The 20634-nt window shown below is 41.8% G+C and overlaps 1 protein-coding gene across 4 annotated transcripts in view; it reads right to left on the bottom strand.

Annotated features, from left to right (window-relative positions):
• The window catches only part of RGS11 (regulator of G protein signaling 11), a 64923-nt gene that overhangs the window by 17409 nt on the left and 26880 nt on the right, over window positions 1-20634 (bottom strand). For all 4 annotated transcript variants that reach the window (XM_075830678.1, XM_075830681.1, XM_075830679.1 and 1 more), the window contains exons 5-15: window positions 17421-17472; window positions 16570-16628; window positions 13346-13422; window positions 9716-9797; window positions 7684-7752; window positions 7298-7327; window positions 4997-5058; window positions 3058-3171; window positions 2811-2926; window positions 2643-2730; window positions 1679-1817 (exon numbers count right to left, since the gene is read on the bottom strand). In XM_075830678.1, the coding sequence (XP_075686793.1) occupies window positions 1679-1817; window positions 2643-2730; window positions 2811-2926; window positions 3058-3171; window positions 4997-5058; window positions 7298-7327; window positions 7684-7752; window positions 9716-9797; window positions 13346-13422; window positions 16570-16628; window positions 17421-17472 (888 nt within the window). The remainder of the gene's footprint in view (window positions 1-1678; window positions 1818-2642; window positions 2731-2810; window positions 2927-3057; window positions 3172-4996; window positions 5059-7297; window positions 7328-7683; window positions 7753-9715; window positions 9798-13345; window positions 13423-16569; window positions 16629-17420; window positions 17473-20634) is intronic.

The following is a 20634-nucleotide window of genomic DNA, read 5'->3' as shown; positions in this document are numbered from 1 at the left end:
CACAGCGCCCTATTAGCGGCCATTAGTGGTTGACCCGCGTCCTTGCGACCGCCGTGTAGCCATGGCGTTATACCGTATGTACGACATTTATTGCAAAAATCATTAACAAGAAAACTGTTCATGATGAGTCCTGTGCTCAGTAGACAGGGGCAGATCAGTGCGACAACACTGCAGACATTACAGAAATAAGTGCCCCCCTCCTGGCAAGTAATTACAGTAACACCGTAGGGGGTCACTTTTAGAATAATCTCGTAGCATTGTTTCCAGCAGCAGCAATCATTCATAACCAGTCCTTTCAATCAGTCCTGGAAGTCCCTGCGGAGCGACCGGAAAAGCTTATTCCCCAGCATCAGACCCGCAGCACATTCATTCTCTATATTAATCAGAATTTAAAGGGAACTTGTTTATTCATACCCCCTATTAGGGAATTGTAACGTAATAGAGGGGGGGGGTCCTCTGTTCATGATCATTATCTCTTGGGCAGACTGGAGATTGGTTACACAGAGCGTCCCTGGAGGACCGGTCCTGCATTACACACACAACACATTGATGTGTATAGACACCATGTAATGCTTCATTTCACCTGTGGGGGCATTGCAGGGAAATTGAACACTTGCTGCCAGGTTCCTCCACAGATTATAGCCGATCACTGGGGGGTCCCAGCAGGAGGACACTTTGTGATCGCTTATTGTCAAGGGACCCTTCTAACAAATAGGTCAGCATTGTGAGACTAGACATGGACCGCACATCCACAATATATACGTTGATCTATAGCCGCTTGGCATAATGTATGAACATGAGGGTCTTTGTTAACATTTTGATCAAACTGTATAAGGCACTTCACAGCGACCTCCTTCAAAGTGGGTCCCTACTCTATCGGTTGCAGAATCACTGCCGCAGAGGGAGCAACCCATGGTCCCAAAAGCACCCATGCTGCCAGGCCATGCCAAGCCTCCTTGGCTCTGGGCCACGTCCCCCCACAAGTGCAGCACCACAGCAACAGATACCATCAACGTATATATTGTGGCTGTGCGGTCCATGTCTAGCCTCACAATACTGATCTTATAACAAATCGGGATTGTCCAAAGTGGAGAACCTCTTTAATGTCCAAAATTATGTGCGCAATAATTTTATAATGTATCTTTAAAGCGGTCGGAGCTCAGTATTGCTGATACACAGCTCCAAATACCCTGTATAGAGTAAAATAAGCTTCTGAGCTCCCCCTAGTGGTAGTTGCAAGCCAGTGCGTTCGACATGGTGCTAAGAGGCGGATATTTACAGGGGACCAGAAGGGCTCTCTAATGTTATGAGTTTTTGGAGAAGGTCCTATGCAAGTCCACACTGCTCAAGGGGAACACGCACCTACTAAAAGGACTGTCAAAGTCAAACAAGTGGGTAGAGGGGCATAGACAGTGTGCGCTAATAGTGATTGCTAATTGTATCGTGGGCTTTCCTTCCCATTGGGAGCTTTCTTGACCACTGTGTCCCATGTGTCATACATTCGGGAGGGGTCACAAAGGATGCAGGGACTATCCTCCTCCTCTCTTCAATATTCACCTGCATTAATTACATTCAGCTAGTAATATTCTTTTGCTTCTGTAGGGGGCACCAGTGGGTAGACGCAGAAAATCCCAGCTCTCTATAAGGCAACACTAGCAGTGAATTTTTGAAAACCCACCTTTTTCATCAACATGTAGATATGCATTTGGGCATCATCTAACACATAACGATGAGGATTCTTTATACCTTCTAATGTCTTCTCCATTGTCTTGCTGTCAATGTTTACCCAGCGAGTTGCTCCAGGGGCCAAAAAATGCCTAAAATACGAGAAAGGCCAAAAAGATAACACTCAACAAACCTACTGAGACACTGTATGGCCCAGAACATGCAATACCTGTGACTACCAAGAGTCCATAGTAATGCAACTCACTTTATCCTACTCGGTAGACCTCCATTGCTAGCAAACAGGGGCAAACGTACAAAATAAATAGTCAATACCACTGGGAGGCGGCCCGGGATGGGTGAAGGCCTTGCTAGATATCAAGCTTTTACCAAGACTAAAGTCACAATTCTGAAATTGGTGGTCTTGGTCCTAAGTCTGTCCCTACCTCCCGGGTAGTTGGGTGTTATGTTATTGAGGTGGTCCAGAAGGCGAGATGGCCCAGAAGGTGGGAAGGGTTCTACATTTATTTTTCTATGGCCACGTCCCTCCACTCTGGATACACTCGGTTGACCTCCCTTCCCCTAGACCTGAAGAATATTTCCAAGGGTGGTTTTGTGAAACCAAGAAAGAAGTTTGTGGTGTATATTAGAACTTTCAGATGTTTGGACTAGAATGGACCTTCTTCTAACATATATGGATAGGCCCATGTGTTGGCCCACAATAATATAGAACAAAGAGTATTTTGGGCTTCGTTACCAGAAATATAAGATTTTGGTCTTCTAACTATATCATAACCTGGCACATGGGCAACATCTGAAGAACCATCTTTTCATCATTGCCCCAGTAAAGAAAAGCGCCAAGAATTTTACACTCCTCCCATATCGGGGTAGGTCCACAGCCAAGAAGTTTTTCAGCGCTTTCATTTCATAGAAATCATCTGGAAGTCTTTACACTGAGATCCGGTATATCGATGACGTACTCATAGACGGACTGCACCGTGGACGCCACTTTAGAATGCTCTCCATATCGTAAATCTTCACATGCCTCCCAGAAACATAGGTTTTCAGCTACAAGCAAATCAAATATACAAAATGATTGAATGAACAGGCATAGCGCTTACACTACAAGTTTCTGGACTGATGCTCACCACTAAATTCCTTCTCCAAGAACTGTAAAAACTCCTTCCGGCCCCGCTGGTCATTCAAGAGCTCCATGAAATTAAAAGTCCACCGTTCCACTCGGAGTTTACTCGGCATTGGGACCCTGGTAGTAATATTAAGGTGTATAAGAAATACAGTCTGATGCAAACGTTTTGGCACCCCTGTCAACGGGCCAAAACTTTTTCATAAGACTGCATGTTTATCTTTTCAGTTAGTTTCCTGTGTTATACATACATGGGAGCATTCATTGTCCAGTACATGACATCATCTGTGATCCAAGGGTTACTGGGAAGGCAGCCAGACATAATGGGATCATGCGGGAGATATTGCTCACTGAACTTAAGAAACCTACAAGAAAGATGGGAAAAAATGAAACACAAAATAACAACGTGAAAACGATGCCGCAGTTCTGCATTAATCATTTTTAAAAGATCATGCTCTATATAATAAAATCCCCACTGGGTAAAAATGAATGTGGCCACCATTACAACAACCACAGGGGTGGTCACCCAGCTTTGCTATTGATGATTTTTGAATATTAGGGGCAAATGCCCTTTAGGATTTATTTTTTTCCCCTTGGGACTGGTGACTTGTTTAGGAGCTGTGCATATTTGGGCAGAGTAGATGACTTTTCCAAGACGAGACTATCACAAGGATCTTGGCCGTAGATGTGTCCCATGTGGGCAAGAATTTTTTAATTTTTTTTGCTCAGATTGGAATTTAATATTTCATGAGTAAGTGACAGTGGAACGTGCCCATGGACATCTACAGAAGATTGTGCAAGAGACTAAGGGTCAAAAATAATTTCTCGGCTTTGAGGGTCGCTACATAAACTTGGCTCTGCTCCATTCATTGAGGGCAGAGAACCCATGAAGGAACACGAATAATTAATTTATGATATTTATAACCACTCAAACTCCATTATTTCAATTACTCAAAAAGTTAGTATACAACATAGATGTGGCCTCTCTTGCTGCTTTGGGACATATAGAAAGTGGAACCCGCCTCATGTTGGCCCCATCTCTTTTCCAGTGGATGGTGTCAACCAATGGAGGGCTCCTTAATCCACTGGCATGACGAGGATGACTAGACTGAGGGTTCCATCCTTTCCTACCCCTTGCTATAGAGAAGGGCTTTTACAAGGGTAGGACATAGTTACATAGTTACATAGTTAGTACGGCTGAAAAAAGACACATGTCCATCAAGTTCAACCAAGGGAAGGGAAAAGGGAAGGAAAAATTTCTACACATAGCAGTTAATATTTTTTTGTTCTAGGAAATTATCTAACCCTTTTTTAAAGCCATCTACTGTCCCTGCTGTGACGGCTCCTGCGGTGACTATTCCATAGATTCACAGTTCTCACTGTAAAGAAGCCTTGTCGCCTCTGCAGCTTGAACCTTTTTTTCTCCAGACGGAGGGAGTGCCCCCTTGTTTTTTGAGGGGGTTTTACAGGGAACAGGATTTGACCATATTTTTTGTATGTGCCATTAATATATTTATATAAGTTAATCATGTCTCCCCTTAGTCGTCTTTTTTCAAGGCTAAATAGGTTTAATTCTTTCAATCTTTCCTCATAACTTAAATTCTCCATGCCCCTAATTAGCTTCGTTGCTCTTCTTTGTATTTCTTCTCCTTTCTATGAACTGGAGCCCAGAACTGGACTGCATATTCTAGATGAGGCCTCACTAATGCTTTGTAAAGTGGCATTATTACATCCCTGTCCCGCGAGTCCATGCCTCTTTTAATACACGACAATATCCTGCTGGCCTTTGAAGCAGCTGATTGACACTGCATGCTGTTATTTAGTTTATGATTTACAAGAACACCCAGATCCTTCTCAACAAGTGAATCCGCCAGTGTAGCGCCCCCTAGGACATATGATGCATGCAGGTTGTTGGTACCCAGATGCATAACTTTACATTTATCTACATTAAACTTCATCTGCCAAGTGGACGCCCAAACACTTAGTTTGTTTAAATCTGCCTGTAATTCATGAACATCTTCCATAGTCTGAACTATATTGCATAGCTTGGTGTCATCTGCAAAAATAGAAATAGGCCCTCATGTTCTGGGATAAGGGGTGTGTAGTAATATGAACCAGTACCAGCAGGGTCCCCTTTATGATTATTGCTCCCCGGATACAATAGACATATTTAAATATAATGTAGCTCACCCTTCCAGACAGATGGACGATTTCACTCTCGTACGTGCCGTGGCTTTTTTTAGGTACTCTATCTAAAAAGGAAAAAAAACACAACTTTTTTGTATTTGCAATTATATATTATATCTTAATGTTTTATTTCAATGGTCAAGGGTAGTGTATACCTCCCAGGGGAGGAGCTTTTGGGTGACAGAAAAGGGAAGACCCATGAGAGTTAACATGGCTGACAATGGTAGATGTCAGACTGCTACTTCCTCTCCAAGAAACTGATGGCAGAAGCGCCAACATCTGAGCTTAGAAGAAAAGAGACTGCAAATAAGAAATGAGGAGCGCATGCTTAGGCTGTGTGTGTTCACATCAGCGTTGCTTTCAGGGGGGGGGAACCCCTCAATGGAAAGGTAAAACGGAAACCTTAGCTTCCGTTTGCATCACTATTGATCTCAATGGTGACGGAAACTTTGGTGATGGTTTCGGTTTGTCATCGTTGTTGAAGGGTTCCGTTTTGACTGAATCATATAGCGCAGTAGACTAAAGTGCTCAATAATACCACCATACAGTGCCCAAATAAAACCACCATACAGTGCCCAAATAATACCACCATACAGTGCCCAAATAAAACCACCATACAATGCCCAAATAAAACCACCATACAATGCCCAAATAAAACCACCATACAGTGCTCAAATACCACCACCATACAGTGCCCAAATAATACCCCCATACAGAGCCCAAATACCACAATACAGTGCACAAATAATACCCCCATACAGTGCTCAAATAATACCACCATACAGTGCTCAAATAATACCACCATACAGTGCTCAAATAATAATACCATACAGTGCTCAAATAATAATACCATACAGTGCTCAAACACCACCATACAGTGCTCAAATAATGCCACCATACAGTGCTCAAATACCACCATACAGTGCTCAAATACCACCACGCAGTGTTCAAATACCACCACACAGTGTTCAAATACCACCATACAGTGCTCAAATAATACCACCATACAGTGCCCAAATAATACCACCATACAGTGCCCAAATACCACCATACAGTGCCCAAATAATACCACCATACAGTGCTCAAATACCACCACCATACAGTGCTCAAATACCACCACCATACAGTGCCCAAATAATACCACCATACAGTGCTCAAATAATACCACCATACAGTGCCCAAATAATATCACCATACAGTGCCCAAATACCCCCATACAGAGCCCAAATACCACCACCATACAGTGCACAAATAATACCCCCATACAGTGCTCAAATAATACCACCATACAGTGCTCAAATACCACCATACAGTGCTCAAATACCACCATACAGTGCTCAAATAATACCACCATACAGTGCTCAAATAATACCACCATACAGTGCCCAAACACCACCATACAGTGCCCAAATACCACCATACAGTGCCCAAATACCACCATACAGTGCCCAAATACCACCATACAGTGCTCAAATACCACCATACAGTGCTCAAATAATACCACCATACAATGCTCAAATAATACCACCATACAGTGCTCAAATAATACCACCATACAGTGCCCAAACACCACCATACAGTGCTCAAATACCATACAGTGCCCAAATACCACCATACAGTGCTCAAATACCACCATACAGTGCTCAAATAATGCCACCATACAGTGCTCAAATAATGCCACCATACAGTGCTCAAATAATACCACCATACAGTGCTCAAATAATACCACCATACAGTGCTCAAATAATACCACCATACGATACACATGATAAAGCGCTATACAGTGCTCAAATACCACCATACAGTGCCCAAATAATACCACCATACAGTGCTCAAAGAATGCCACCATACAATGCTCATATAATACCACCATACAGTGCCCAAATAATACCACCATACAGTGCTCAAATAATACCACCATACAGTGCCCAAATAATACCACCATACAGTGCTCAAATAATACCACCATACAGTGCTCAAATAATACCACCATACAGTGCTCAAATAATACCACCATACAGTGCTCAAATAATACCACCGTACAGTGCCCAAATAATACCACCATACAGTGCTCAAATAATACCACCATACAGTGCTCAAATAATACCACCATACAGTGCCCAAATAATACCACCATACAGTGCTCATATGATACCACCATACAGTGCTCATATGATACCATAATACAGTTCCCAAGTAATACCAGCATACAGAGCTTAACATTTTACCAACATATTGTTACTTCCTAATAGAAGTAAAAGTCGCAAATTGTTATATTACCTGTCAAAAACAAATTGTACCTACCTCCTTTTTATAATAATCCACATTCCTTCCCTGAAAACATGAGAAATAATAGTATTAGGCCTATAGCACTAGAGCTTCCTGGTTCATGAATGGAATGCAGAACTACAGTAAAGACTGACACACACAGAGGAAGGGTTATAGGAGAGAGTAAGCGGGGGATAATGCAATGTGCATCACAATGCAGAGTTACACATCATTCGTTTTCTGTAAAAAGTTAAGCAGCAATTATTAAGGGAACTATAATGGCGGCCATTAATGGTAGTCACCCAAGTGGGAGACCAATATAACAGCTAGAGTTAAATCTAAAATTAAGATCTAACAGAAACCCCCAACACTAATCACAACATCGGTTTTATGCTGAAAAGGGATCAAATAAATAATCTCACCAGCGGCATTCTCCCTGAGTAGCAGTCTCCTCTCTCCGGCCCACGTTCCATCACATTTAGGCATCCTGGCTGAAATACACAGCGATATATCAGGAACATCAGTGGCCTCGAGTACTTAAAATGGGTAGTAATTAAATGGCTTATCCTTATAATATGTTAGGAAATTGCAATTTCCTTATATAAGGTTTAGAGGATTCCGAAGAGGAGCCTTGTTTTACACCTGTGTAGATCAGACACAAATTTGAAGTTATGTCCTCCATTCTTTACACTGCAGCTCTACTTTTTTAAGGTTGGCTTCTGTATAAATCAGCACAAGCTCAGCAGGAAGACAATACATGTAGAGCAGATTTCTATTGCAGCAAAGACCGAATGATTATAAACTGGAATGAAGAAACAACAACCAGACATGGGCTTAGAGGCGGAGCCGTCAATAAGTAGGAGGAGCCTTCGATAACTAGGAGGAGCCTGTAGAGCAGTTTTAATGTTTCATTATAAATTATTATTATTACTACAGCTATCCCAGTTGTTTATTCTAGAGCAACACGGCATCTTCTAAAGCTTCTCCAATGAAAGCCTTGCCCCCAATAAATCTTATCCCAAATCTTCCCCCCGTTCCTGCGAGAAGTAGATTTCTTACATTAATTTTATGTCTGAACACGTGCCAAGGAACGAGGCTATATTTAGTGTAATAAGAAAAGAATCCCAGCAGCGTGATAAAACACGGCGGAGCGAAATGATACACATCTAATTATACAGCGCTCACACAAACCTCGTGCTTTAATACATACAACCATATCAAGGACGAGACACGGGATTAACGACGGGAGAATCGGGACATCAAAGTCGTATGAAGGTGACATGAAAGCACCAGGATTGATTTTTGGCCGACCCCTACGTTTTTCTTTCTAGATCAGAGATGCAAATATTGCGGCCTGGAAGATCAGACCCTACGATGAAAGACAAGCGTGGGCGACAACGCACATGAGATCATCCTGAGTGGGACAGATGTGGGGATACAGCAGCGATGACTCACAACCTGCCGCTGTATACCACAACTATAAAGTATCGGGAGGTTTTATGCTCCTTTATGATATATTCTGACGGAGGGATCATTGCAAATAAAACTAAAAACATACACTGCTCTTAAAAAAAAATGAATTAAAAGGGACACCACGGAAAGTAATGGGATTTGTCATTTCTATTATTTATTAGGGGGTCCTTCAGAATCCATGGTGATTTTTTTGGGGCGACGCTCCGTTTATTACATAGGAACTGAATAAATGTGGGCTGTTGCCTAGCAACAGGCATCACAGCCAGCAGATGACTACCCTGGATCACCTGTGGAGACCAAAGTCACTTCTGCGATCCAATTGGCTATGAAACCAGTATTGTAATAAGCTTAGTGCCTTAGTGAATATATTACTGTAATATTCCCAAAAATTCCCAGTCCTCTCCGGATATACTGTAGAAGCGGGCAGACCCGTCTGGGCCCCGATGCGCCCACCTACTATGTATAATACTGGTGTCTTCTTATGTAGCAGAGGGGCTTTTGGGCCCCATCAGACACCATGATCTGGGTGCGACTGCGACTTCTGCCCCTGCAAGTGGGATTCCTGAGATTTTATATATATATGATTTTCGGTGTCCTGACATTAAAAGAGTTCTCCTGGACATTTTAAATAAAGTTTGTTGAAGAGAGCATTATATATACTCACACTTTATAATAGATCTCCTGTAGTAACTCGGCCCCTGAGAGAATATATTTGGGGCCCCAGCTACAAGGACTCTCTGTTAACATACAACATGTCCGGGAAATAGAATGGACACCTAGGATTATGTTCTTTTCAATCAACTTTATTTATAACGTCCCAAAGAACACAAAAGACAGAAGGATGACAATTTACTAAGCATTTCCGGAATACTCGAGTCTTGTATACTTAATTTTAGCAAAAAAAACAAAACGCAGCGGTTCCACAAAAAAAAAAAGGCCACAAAAACACCACGTGTAAATACAGCCTTAAAGTGACCTTACCGATGGTTTGCTAACCAGCCAATACGCCTGCTCCTGGCACTCGATCACAATGCGGTCTCCTTTACGGCGCTGTTTGGCGGCTCTATATGTAAAAGACAAGACCGTAATACAAATAATTATACAAAAATTTTAGATGACTTTTTGGTGAATGTAGGGTGTCTGGTCCGAAAGGATTAGATCTTGGGGGGCGCAAGGTTTTGTTACATTTACATACCTGCCAAACATCTTGTTTTTCACGGGTGTCCCGTGAAATGGACGTAGAAAGGGCAGGGTTTATGAAAATCTGACCCCAAAAGGTGGGCGTTGTGGGTGTCCTAAGTGAATCGGGAATAGGGCTAAAAATGACACGTAAATGGGGATTCAAGAGTTGGGAATTATGTAAACAGCCCATTGGGCCTTCTTTATCAAAAATGTCTAACAGAAAAACTGGCCTTTTTGCCCATAGCAACCAATCGCAGAGTAGCTTTCATTTTTCCTGAGTAGTTTCAGAAATGAAAGCCGAGTTCTGATTGGTTGCTATAAATTTGATAAATGAGGCCCGTTGTGTCACGTAGACCATTTCCTAAGGGGGAAAAAACACCCACCAGATTCGAAGGAAGGATTCTTTTTCCTAGTTTGTGCTGGCTATTCAGTGTTATCATAGGGACACAGGGCCTTATGTTATCAAATCATAATCCAACAAGACATCTAATAAGATGCTATAAGGTTCAGTGTCCCTGTGATAACACTGAGCTGGCATAGCACACGAAGAGTTGTCATAGGGACAAACTAGACATTATTATAAAATTATTCATTAGTCATTGACACAGATTATGAAACGCCTCCACTATTACAAGATGGCCATCTACAATTTGTCAGCAGGGCATCATAGGGAGGGCGCACTATGTGCAGTGCAAAGACAACAAACCAGCACATACTACTGACGGGTCCGGTTTTGGGATCCAGGGACAGATCACATATCAGAGGAGTGCAATAAAAACCTACAACAAGATCCATGTCCGAAAATCAAATTGTACAAAAAAAAAAAAAAGAAGCCAGCGCTCGTAATCCTATAGAACACGGGCGGCTGTAATAATTCTGCACAATATGCTGCTGCAGCTGCGCCCATCCGGTAAAACCCATACAAATATTACACACGATCCCTGAATTTTTTATGATGGATTTGCATGAATATTTCATGTGTGCCGTCTGTATTAAGTATAGCGCATAAACACCTTACTTATTTATAGAGGTTTAAAACGTGCTTACAAAAAAGCCTACGTGTCCCGAAGCGTGGCACTCTACGGGAGATCCATCAGCGCCGAGGATTTTACATCAGCAATGATTATGGGGTCAATATAGAAAATCAGATGCGAGATATTATAGTATTTCAGGACAAATATTCCAGATATGGGAGAACCCCGACCGGTGACTCCATCAAAGGACGTGAAATTTGGTAGAGGGGTTGGTGTTGGGAATCAGGGAGAGAGACTGGGGAGGAATTTGTTGAATGAAATAAGTCTGGAAAATGGCCCCGTGTGTTTACAACAATGCTGCGAATAGAATGCGCCATATTTATTATATACATTCACCATTTCTAATCTAGTTTTGTCAAATATATGTTTTTTTTTTAAAGGATTCTTCAAATGGACAGGGTGGGACTCACATCATTACTGTGTGGGGGCACTAAGGGGCATCATTACTGTCTGTGGGCACCTAGGGAGTATCATTACTGTGTGGCAGCACTTGGAGAGCATCATTACTGTGTGGGGGCACTAAGGTGGTCATTACTGTGTGGGGGCACTAAGATGGCATCATTACTGTGTGGGGCACTAAGATGGCATCATTACTGTGTGGGGGCACTATGATGGCATCATTACTGTGTGGGGGCACTAATAGTGCATCATTACTGTGTGGGGGCACTAAGATGGCATCATTACTGTGTGGGAGCACTAAGATGGCATCATTACTGTGTGGGGCTGTAAGGGGGCATAATTACTGTGTGAGGGGCATTAAGGGGCCATCATTATGGTGCGATTGCACTAATAGGGACATCTTTACTGCGTGGGGGGCACTAAGGTGACCTCCTTACTGTGTGGGGGCACTAAGTGGGCATCTTTTCTGTGGCGGGCTCTAAGAGGGCATAATTACTGTATAGGGGACTCTAAGGGGGCATCATTACTGTGTGGGGGCACTATTACTGTGTGCCACACAAAAAGGGCCTTATAGAAGGTGTGTGGGGCACAAAGGGGCACTATCACTGTGTGGGGGCACTAAGGGAGTGACTTTACTGTGTCTGCACAAAGGAGGGCACTATTACCGTGTGGCGGTATTATTACTGTATGGGGCACTAGTACTGTGTGTAGCACAATTGGGGCACTATGACTGTGTGTGGCACAATGGGGAGCACTATTACAACACAAGGTGATACGTGTGCAGGGAACCACAAGGGATTCTAATATATTATTTCCAGACCGACTTCTGGCAAAGTTCGACAATATTTCAATGTTCAATAGAGGTCAGGAACAAAAAGAATTAAGTTGGTCTGTTTCGATTTAACAAAACATTAATACAAACGGCAAACGAGTCCCAGTCCCCAATAAGAGAAGATATGGGATGGATTAGAGCGGACTAATCCCTGCTTCCAGGACCACACGAGGCCACGGCATTCGAGAAATCTGAAATTATTAAACCTATGCCGTCAAAAAAAATAATTCAGAATTGTGCAACATTGACGCAAACACATGCACAGGGGCATCGAGAAGTTTGATAAGACCCGTCACCGATGTCATGATCTTGACCGGACTTTTTATATTTTTGGGCCTTTTTTTAAGGACATGTGAATTCATACATTACAATCGGCAACATATATAGAAGGTTCTGCACAGGACCAGCGCCCGTAATGGGACGGTCACTAGAATAGAGTAGAACATGTAGAATGTCTTATTAAAGCAGAGCTACAAGGTGACATTTTTCTCTCCTAATGGCCCCTTAAAAGCTAATAAGAGGGCCAGAAGAACTAAGCTCCGCCCTATTGACTCATTAAAAACATGGCACTTCCCGTTTGTAAGGAGTCAGAATAGCAGGATAGTGCCTCATGTGACTCAGATTGGCTACTATCATCCACAGAGAGGAGGTACGCATGTAATAATTTACCAGCCTTGGGTTGACCATTTAGTGGGTGCAACTCCTTCCTTTTAGTTCAGAATTATTAAAAGGGGAATTCTGAGTTAATAGATGGCATGCCCCCATTTGGCACCCTCCTACATAAACCGGAACAGAGACGAGCTACAAAGAGTTTTTGTTGTTCTGGAGGACCCGGCACATCTGTGTATAAAAAGTACATTAAATTGTTTTCAATGGAAAGGGAGTAATCCTTAATTTCACCTGTGGTGGCGCTGTAGGGAAGTTGAACACTGGCTGCAGTGTTCCATCATTGATTGCAGTGGATCGCTGGGGTTTCCAGTGATCAGCTTCTAGTCAGAGGAAACTTCTGGCAAAAAAGTGGTTGTCTGAAGTGGGATTTGTAAGATTGGAGCAATGTAGACTGAATTTATCATGGGCTGTAAAAAGCTGCAATGTGATTGGCTGTTCTGGGCCACACTTTTTACCTGCACAAATTTCTATAAATAAGACCCTGTGCCCACTGACCTGATCTGTTCTCTTGCTTGCATCACCACGAAGTCCCATGTGTGATTAATTCGCTTGTGCAGCTGATTATAATTTTCCTGTAAGATCCACACAAAAAATAATGGATGACATACAAGACGTGCAATACGGCCTGAACATACACGTGCGGACGTACCTACAGAACAATTAAAGGGGGCCTGTCCGCTCTCCTGATATGTCTATTTTACTACTTTTATTCCACATAAAATAATAATTCTGCATTGTGCCGCCCCTCAATTGTTCTTCCTGGAAATGTATTAATAAAAATGAGGATTGTCCCTACACTCTCACATTTTACCTATACTGTAAAAAACAAACGCAGGCTGGGAGGGCAAAAACATTTAATTTTAAGAAAGCCAATTTCCCCAGGATGAGGGCTGCAATTCAGGATATGGACTGGGAAGAACTAATGTCAAATAATGGAACAAATGATAAATGGGAGATTTTCAAATCTACTTTGAGTTATTATAGTGCAAAATTTATTCCTACAGGTAACAAGTATAAACGACTCAAATTAAACCCCACATGGCTTACACCTTCTGTGAAAGGGGCAATACATGACAAAAAAAGGGCATTTAAAAAATACAAATCTGAGGGTACATCTGCAGCCTTTGTAAAATATAAAGAGCTTAATAAAATCTGTAAAAATGTAATAAAATTAGCAAAAATACAAAATGAAAGGCAGGTGGCCAAGGATAGTAAAACAAATCCTAAAAAATTCTTCAAGCATATAAATGCAAAAAAGCCAAGGTCTGAACATGTAGGACCCTTAGATAATGGTAATGGGGAGTTGATCACAGGGGATCAAGAGAAGGCAGAGTTACTAAATGGGTTCTTTAGCTCTGTATATACAACTGAAGAAAGAGCAGCTGATGTAGCCGGTGCCAGTGCTGTTAATATATCGGCTGATATACTGAATTGGATGAATGTAGAGATGGTCCAAGCTAAATTAAATAAAATGTGCACAAGGCTCCGGGACCAGATGGGTTACACCCTAGAATTCTTAAAGAGCTTAGTTCGGTTATTTCTGTCCCCCTTTTCATAATATTCAGAGAATCTCTAGTGACTGGTATAGTGCCAAGGGACTGGCGCAGGGCAAATGTGGTGCCTATTTTCAAAAAGGGCTCTAGGTCTTCCCCGGGTAATTATAGACCAGTAAGCTTAACATCCATCGTGGGGAAAATGTTTGAGGGGCTATTGAGGGACTATATACAGGATTATGTGACAATAAATAGCATTATAAGTGACAGCCAGCACGGTTTTACTAAGGACAGAAGTTGTCAAACTAACCTAATCTGTTTTTATGAAGAGGTGAGCAGAAGTCTAGACAGAGGGGCCGCTGTGGATTTAGTGTTTATATGAGGGGTGAGCAGAAGCCTAGACAGAGGGGCCGCTGTGGATATAGTGTTTTTGGACTTTGCAAAGGCATTTGACACTGTCCCCCATAGACGCCTAATGGGTAAATTACGGACTATAGGTTTAGAAAATATAGTTTGTAATTGGATTGAGAATTGGCTCAAGGACCGTATCCAGAGGGTTGTGGTCAATGATTCCTTCTCTGAATGGTCCCCGGTTATAAGTGGTGTACCCCAGGGTTCAGTGCTGGGACCACTATTATTCAACTTATTTATTAATGATATAGAGGATGGGATTAATAGCACTATTTCTATTTTTGCAGATGACACCAAGCTATGTAATATAGTTCAGACTATGGAAGATGTTCATGAATTACAGGCAGATTTAAACAAACTAAGTGTTTGGGCGTCCACTTGGCAGATGAAGTTTAATGTAGATAAATGTAAAGTTATGCATCTGGGTACCAACAACCTGCATGCATCATATGTCCTAGGGGGAGCTACACTGGCGGATTCACTTGTTGAGAAGGATCTGGGTGTAATAATCTGCAGCATCATATGTCCTAGGGGGCACTACACTGGCGGATTCACTTGTTGAGAAGGATCTGGGTGTTCTTGTAAATCATAAACTCAATAACAGCATGCAGTGTCAATCAGCTGCTTCAAAGGCCAGCAAGATATTGTCGTGTATTAAAAGAGGCATGGACTTGCGGGACAGAGATGTAATAATGCCACTTTACAAAGCATTAGTGAGGCCTCATCTAGAATATGCAGTTCAGTTCTGGGCTCCAGTTCATAGAAAGGATGCCCTGGAGTTGGAAAAAATACAAAGAAGAGCAACGAAGCTAATAAGGGGCATGGAGAATTTAAGTTATGAGGAAAGATTGAAAGAATTAAACCTATTTAGCCTTGAAAAAAGACGACTAAGGGGGGACATGATTAACTTATATAAATATATTAATGGCACATACAAAAAATATGGTGATATCCTGTTCCTTGTAAAACCCCCTCAAAAAACAAGGGGGCACTCCCTCCGTCTGGAGAAAAAAAGGTTCAAGCTGCAGAGGCGACAAGGCTTCTTTACAGTAAGAACGGTGAATTTATGGAATAGTCACCGCAGGAGCCGTCACAGCAGGGACAGTAGACACTGCAGGAGCCGTCACAGCAGGGACAGTAGACACTGCAGGAGCCGTCACAGCAGGGACAGGAGATGGCTTTAAAAAAGGGTTAGATAATTTCCTAGAACAAAAAAATATTAGCTCCTATGTGTAGAAATTTTTCCTTCCCTTTTCCCTTCCCTTGGTTGGACTTGATGGACATGTGTCTTTTTTCAGCCGTACTAACTATGTATGTAACTCTCAAACACTGCCCAGTGTCAGACTGTATAGACAGACCGTATTGGCAAGGGGAATGGTTCAGTCTAGTTATCAATTTATTCATACATTTCCAGGAGTAGTACCAGAGGAACGGCGCAGCGTTGTTGTTACAAGGTGAATGTAAAGAGAAATGTCAGGAGGGCTGAGAGGTCCTCTTTGGAGATTATATCCCTCTAAAATGACAATAGACAGTTGTTTCTGGAAAAGTTGGGTGACAACTAATATGGTCGCCATTAAAGCTCCCACCATGGTGGTCACCCAGCTTTCTCAGAATCTCGAAAGACAAATCTGCCAATTTCTGCAGTGATGCATCCCCCTCTCCCAGATCACTTTATAAATAGGCTGATTTCCCTTTAAGGATTATAGGAATGCTGAGTGACAACCCCAGGGGAGCTGCAATGGCGGCCATAACGGTGGTCACCCAGCTTTCTCTACAAATTCCAGAATAACGGAGATGACAATGTTGACGACGGACCTTCTCATACTCCACCAGGTCTCCTTGTTTCCGGATATTCTTCTTTGCAAGATAAATGGCTGAAAAGAAGAAAATTGATTCCTGTAACTTGCGGCTGCCAGGACATGCTGAGAGTTGTAGTTCCACAACAGCTGGAGAGCCACAGGTTGGAGACCACTGTATCAGGGCATCTTATTGAAACTGCGCACAATGCCAATTGAAGGCATAAAATAGTGCCCCACCTATGAAGGGCAAATGCCCCACCAGAACCAGAGCCTTTAAGGCCTTATAGCAAAGGGGTTCAGGTTTTCCATTCTTACGGACACAACGGGGCGTTGTATCATGGGGGAAATTCTGAACCCCAAAATTATTTTTTGTAAGTAGATTACAAATGCCGTTATCGGAAGGCAGCCGTTCCATTCAAAAATTGCTCAGGGGGTTCTTAAAGGAGAATTACCAGGAGATTTATAAGAAAGCCCCTTTAACATATTTTAAAAGAGTATTAAAGAAAATCTTATTCCTATGTCGGATTATAAGAGCTTGAAGTTAGAGTTCCTCCTGTTAGAAGAGCATTTTGCTTGTGTTCCCATGACAACACTTCCTGTCCCCGTTCTCTGGCTCTATGTTGTCATAGAGACACGGAGCGTAATAGGAACCAAGCAGAAACCAGCTTTCTTTTTCTAGCGGAGGTAAGAAAATTAAAAGCAGAGATCTGAGTGGTTGTCATGAGGCCCGGCATGCCTATAGTTACACACGAAGCTGCCAGAATACAGAAAGCAGGTAGTGTTGTCATGGGGACAGAGAAAATCTTATCGCAGGAACTCTGTAGAGCGCATAAAATGGTGTAAATAAACAAACAAGTCTAAACTTACCATAGTCCAGCTCTGTGGCAGGCCATTTATTGGTGGTCCAGAAATATGGGGTCTAGAAAAAGAAAAATCAATATAGGGAATCATCAAAAATGTGAATAAATTATAAAACAATCCCTCAACCGGACCAGATGATCATATTACAGAGAACCTACAACTGTACAAATATAAAACCGTGTGTGTACGAGGTCATACAGGCAAAACAGTAACAGATAAAAGAGGAGGCCGTGTCCTGGGGGCCACATGTGGCCCACAATGTCGTTCTGTGCAGCCCTCAGCCAGGACCGCTTTATAAGGAAGCCGAATGTTAGGGTTTTCAATTGCATCCGCGTCCTCAGGGGCCATCTGGCCGGCCTACGGCTACTGGCGGCACTCCCTGGCCGGCCTACGGCTACTGGCGGCACTCCCTGGCCGGCCTACGGCTACTGGCGGCACTCCCTGGCCGGCCTACGGCTACTGGCGGCACTCCCTGGCCGGCCTACGGCTACTGGCGGCACTCCCTGGCCGGCCTACGGCTACTGGCGGCACTCCCTGGCCGGCCTACGGCTACTGGCGGCACTCCCTGGCCGGCCTACGGCTACTGGCGGCACTCCCTGGCCGGCCTACGGCTACTGGCGGCACTCCCTGGCCGGCCTACGGCTACTGGCGGCACTCCCTGGCCGGCCTACGGCTACTGGCGGCACTCTTGGGATGGGCCACTCTTAATGGGGATTCTCTTTTGCAAGTAATGTGTATGGGGATACTGAGGGTCATGCCTCCATGGGAAGGGAGTGGGGGAGATGGCAACAAGAGGGGTGGTGTGTGATGGTATGAACCAGTAACCGCAGGCTGTCCACTGTGATTTTGAGTATAGGTCCTCCTATGATCTCTATACGCCCTTGGGGGCAGCTAGTATTCCCAAGGTTGTAGTAGTCCCATTGGGAAATGATGGGGCATGCACTAGTATTTTGGTTACAGCTTGAAAGAGGAATGAGTAAATGCAACGTCTTTTTTTTTTTAGAGGGGCCGTTTCCATACTAAAATAAAGTGGGACGTTTTCAGACCATGTATCTCCTGGCTGTATATAGACCCATTTCGGCAGCTGGTATACAGCAGGAATCAGTCAGATCCGATCCCGCAACCTATTTAAATCAATCTCCCTCTTGACGTGCTGCGCTCATTGTCTTCTTAGAGCCTGAAGAGAAGAAGCTTCACGTCTACCGGGCTTATAGTCTCCAAGACAGATTGCAGTAATAACAGGGGATGGCAATGCCATGTTGGGCAGCGCTCCTGTCAAAATAAATATCGCAACACAAGATATTCATAGTCCCAAAATGTAAATGACAATCTCCTAATTCTTTCCAAATTTAGAAGCACATTGCTTATGCCTTTTTATTGAACAGCTCAAGACACCTCATTTCTTTGAATTCTTCCTGGCCAGAAGCTTGACACAAAACCATCATCAGTATTAAAAGTGCAATTCCACTCACAATATCAACATTACAAGTGCATTAATTACAAGTTACATGGTAAAGAGGTTATGCTGAATATCTATGTACAGAATATAACTACTATAATACTGCCCCTATATACAAGAATATAACTACTATAATACTGTTCCTATATACAAGAATATAACTACTATAATACTGCTCCTATATACAAGAATATAACTACTATAATACTGCTCCTATATACAAGAATATAACTACTATAATACTGCCCCTATATACAAGAATAGAACTACTATAATACTGCTCCTATATACAAGAATATAACTACTATAATACTGCCCCCTATATACAAGAATATAACTACTATAATACTGCCCCCTATGTACAAGAATATAACTACTATAATACTGCCCCTATATACAAGAATATAACTACTATAATACTGCCCCCTATATACAAGAATATAACTACTATAATACTGACCCTCGCATACAATAATATAACTACTATAATACTGCTCCCTATATACAAGAATATAACTACTATAATACTGCTCCTATATACAAGAATATAACTACTATAATACTGCTCCCTATATACAAGAATATAACTACTATAATACTGCTCCTATATACAAGAATATAACTACTATAATACTGCCCCCTATATACAAGAATATAACTACTATAATACTGGTCCTATATACAAGAATATAACTACTATAATACTGCCCCCTATATACAAGAATATAACTACTAGAATACTGCCCCTATATACAAGAATATAACTACTATAATACTGCCCCCTATATACAAGAATATAACTACTATAATACTGCTCCTATATACAAGAATATAACTACTACAATACTGCCCCCTATATACAAGAATATAACTACTACAATACTGCTCCTATATACAAGAATATAACTACTACAATACTGCTCCTATATACAAGAATATAACTACTATAATACTGCCCCTATATACAAGAATATAACTACTATAATACTGCCCCCTATATACAAGAAAACAACTACTATAATACTGCCCCCTATATACAGCAATATAACTACTACAATACTGCCCCCTATATACAAGAATATAACTACTACAATACTGCCCCCTATATACAAGAATATAACTACTACAATACTGCTCCTATATACAAGAATATAATATAATACTGCTCCTATATACAAGAATGTAACTACTATAATACTACCCTCTATATACAAGAATATAACTACTATAATACTGCCCCTATATACAAGAATGTAACTACTATAATACTGCCCCTATATACAAGAATATAACTACTATAATACTGCCCCCTATATACAAGAATATAACTACTACAATACTGCTCCTATATACAAGAATATAACTACTATAATACTGCTCCTATATACAAGAATATAATATAATACTGCCCCTATATACAAGAATATAACTACTATAATACTACCCTCTATATACAAGAATATAACTACTATAATACTGCCCCCTATATACAAGAATATAACTACTACAATACTGCTCCTATATACAAGAATATAACTACTATAATACTGCTCCTATATACAAGAATATAATATAATACTGCCCCTATATACAAGAATATAACTACTATAATACTACCCTCTATATACAAGAATATAACTACTATAATACTGCCCCCTATATACAAGAATATAACTACTACAATACTGCTCCTATATACAAGAATATAACTACTATAATACTGCTCCTATATACAAGAATATAATATAATACTGCCCCTAT

This window comes from Rhinoderma darwinii, chromosome 6 (genome assembly GCF_050947455.1).
Source record: "Rhinoderma darwinii isolate aRhiDar2 chromosome 6, aRhiDar2.hap1, whole genome shotgun sequence".
NCBI classification, from domain to species: Eukaryota; Metazoa; Chordata; class Amphibia; order Anura; family Rhinodermatidae; genus Rhinoderma; species Rhinoderma darwinii.
Note: the sequence above shows the minus strand (reverse complement) of the source record. Positions and strands in the feature narration are given on the sequence as shown.